This window comes from Dipodomys ordii, unplaced genomic scaffold, assembly GCF_000151885.1.
Source record: "Dipodomys ordii isolate 6190 unplaced genomic scaffold, Dord_2.0 Scaffold184, whole genome shotgun sequence".
NCBI lineage: Eukaryota > Metazoa > Chordata > Mammalia > Rodentia > Heteromyidae > Dipodomys > Dipodomys ordii.
In genome coordinates this window covers 944,770-947,020 of record NW_012267400.1, presented here as the reverse complement: position 1 = coordinate 947,020, position 2,251 = coordinate 944,770, and the positions used below count along the sequence as shown (strand labels likewise).

Below are 2,251 nucleotides of genomic sequence, written 5' to 3'. Positions count from 1 at the left end.
GCCTGCGCGTGCTGCTCCTGCCCCGCAACCAGCTGCGGGCCCTGGAGCCCGAGCCGCTGGCCGGCCTGGCCCAGCTGCGGGAGCTCAGCCTCGCACACAACGGGCTCCGCCTCGGGGACATCGGGCCGGGCACCTGGCACGAGCTGCCGGCACTGCAGGTCAGGGGCAGGCGGGTTCAGGGCTGTCCCTGTCCCGCCACCACCCTGAGACTCCATGGAAAAATACATCCTGGAGAAGAGGGGAGCAGAGGCAAATGGCTGTTGGCAGGGGAGAGTAGTTGCGCCTACCTGTAATCCCAGCCCTTAGAAGCAGAGGAGAGTAGTTGGGCGTGGTGGCGCCTACCTGGAATCCCAGCCCTTGAGAGGCTTAAGCAGGAGGAGACCAGTGTGGGTTACTGGGGGCGGGGAACCTCTAGGGATTGGCAGGACGGCAACAATGCCCAGGACAGGGGACCCACCAGAGGAAGGAACTCATTTTACCTGAGTGGGGAGTTTGTCCCCCATGATAGGGTGGGAGGGAGGGGCCTGAGGCTGGCCGCGGCCATGGTGCTGTGTCCTGCCAGGTGCTGGACCTGAGCCACAACGCGCTGTCCTTTGTGCCCCCGGACCTGCCCGAGGCACTGGAGGAGCTGCACCTGCAGGGCAACCGTATTGGCCACGTGGGCCCCGAGGCCTTCCTGAGCACGCCGCGCCTGCGCACCCTCTTCCTCAGGTGCAGCAAGATGGGGAGGGTGGGGGGGGATCCTCCGGGGCCATGGCCTGGCGTCACCCCATCTCCTCACACCACTCCGTCTCTGCGCAGAGACAACAGGCTGCACCTGACCAGCATCTCGGCCGAGGCCTTTGTGGGGCTCAGGCACCTGCGCGTGGTGGACACGGCGGGGAACCCGGAGCACGTCCTGGTCCGGATACCGCCCTCGGCCCCACGCCAGCCGCGCGCAGCGCGCTCCCGACGCCCCGGGCCACCAGGGAGCAGCACCGATGACCCAGCCTCCTTGTGAACCCCAAACTTCCAGGGCCACCCACAGGCAACAGGATGACAAATGCAGCCGGGCACCCGAGGCTCACGCCTGTCATTTCTGCCACTCAGGAGGCTGAGGTCCGAGGATCACAGGCTGAAGCCAGCCCTGGGCAGGGAAATCTGTGGGACTCTTATCTCCAATGGACCAGCAAAAAGATGGGAGTGGAGCTGTGGCTCAAGTGGCAGAGTGCCAGCCTTTAGCTAAAAAGCTCAGAGACAGCGCCCAAGGCCTGAGTTCAAGCCCCAGGCCTGGCACAAAAACCAAACATAAGATAGACATAGAACTCAGGAGTGGGGGCACCCCCTTTCTGTTCCCCCTGGGGTGGGCAATGGGGTTGGGGGGACAGCCCAGAACAAGAAACAAACACCACAGAGCCCACTGGGTGTGACCCTCTGTTTATTCCACACGTAGGCCAGGGGCCCAGCTGGGCAGCCGCAGCCCCCCACCCCGGGGTCCCCCCCAGTGGCTTCTTTGGGGTGTGGGAGGGCTGCAGGGTTAAGGCCCGGGAGAGATGGGAGGTAAAGTGCTGGCGGAGGCCCCGGGGGTTTGGTCCAGGGCGGGCCAGACAGAGCCCGACCCCGGGGTGTGCAAACAGGACTTGGGGGCCGGGGGTGAGGTCCAGGCACCCCGGCCAGGCTGGGGCAGAGGGGGGGGACTGGAGGGGGCCGAGTCTAGATCGATTGTCCGCTGATTGTCTGCCGTGGGCTCCGGGCCGCCCCGACGGGCCTCACCTGCGGAGCCGCTGCAACTGGGGAGAGGTTAGGGGTGAGGCCTCCCCCCAACGCCGCGCCCCGTCCCGGCCGCCCCGCGCTGCCCCGCGCCCGCCCCGCACCCCTCCACTCACCTCGCTCTCCACCAGGTTCCGCCTGTACAGAGCCTCCTTGGCAGCCTCCTGGGGGGTCGGGGGGGGGTGTCAGCGGGCCGGGCCGGGCCCCCCCATCGTCCCCCCCCGCCCGGTGACCCCGCCCCCTGCCCGCCTCACCCTGCTGCCGTCGTAGCCCAGGCGCCGGGCGGCCTCGGTGTAGAACTGCAGCTGGCGCTCCAGGTGGCTCGCGTACTCTGGGGATGGCTGGGGGTCAGAGGCTGGGTGCCCCCTCCCGACCCCCAGCCCCGTGCCTCCCCCACCCCCGGCCCCTACCCCGGCGGAGCGCGGCGCCGCCCTGCTCCAGCTGCGCCCGCTGCCACTGGCTGCGCTGCACGACGTCCTGGTACTGCTGCGCCACGTCCGCG

At 68.4% G+C, this 2,251-nt stretch overlaps 2 protein-coding genes across 2 annotated transcripts in view; one reads left to right on the top strand and one right to left on the bottom strand.

Annotated features, from left to right (window-relative positions):
- Nucleotides 1–1,075, top strand: part of Podnl1 (podocan-like 1) — a 5,894-nt gene extending 4,819 nt beyond the window's left edge. Inside the window, exons 8-10 of the mRNA XM_013034194.1 lie at nucleotides 3–158; nucleotides 563–711; nucleotides 802–1,075. Coding sequence (XP_012889648.1) covers nucleotides 3–158; nucleotides 563–711; nucleotides 802–1,000 — 504 coding nt within the window. The 3' untranslated portion in view covers nucleotides 1,001–1,075. The remainder of the gene's footprint in view (nucleotides 1–2; nucleotides 159–562; nucleotides 712–801) is intronic.
- A 339-nt stretch (nucleotides 1,076–1,414) lies between these two features.
- Cc2d1a (coiled-coil and C2 domain containing 1A) overlaps nucleotides 1,415–2,251 on the bottom strand; it is a 15,413-nt gene continuing 14,576 nt past the window's right edge. The window contains exons 22-25 of the mRNA XM_013034193.1: nucleotides 2,160–2,251; nucleotides 2,004–2,080; nucleotides 1,866–1,913; nucleotides 1,415–1,769 (exon numbers count right to left, since the gene is read on the bottom strand). The exon at nucleotides 2,160–2,251 is cut by the window's right edge and continues 15 nt beyond it. Coding sequence (XP_012889647.1) covers nucleotides 1,749–1,769; nucleotides 1,866–1,913; nucleotides 2,004–2,080; nucleotides 2,160–2,251 — 238 coding nt within the window. The 3' untranslated portion in view covers nucleotides 1,415–1,748. The remainder of the gene's footprint in view (nucleotides 1,770–1,865; nucleotides 1,914–2,003; nucleotides 2,081–2,159) is intronic.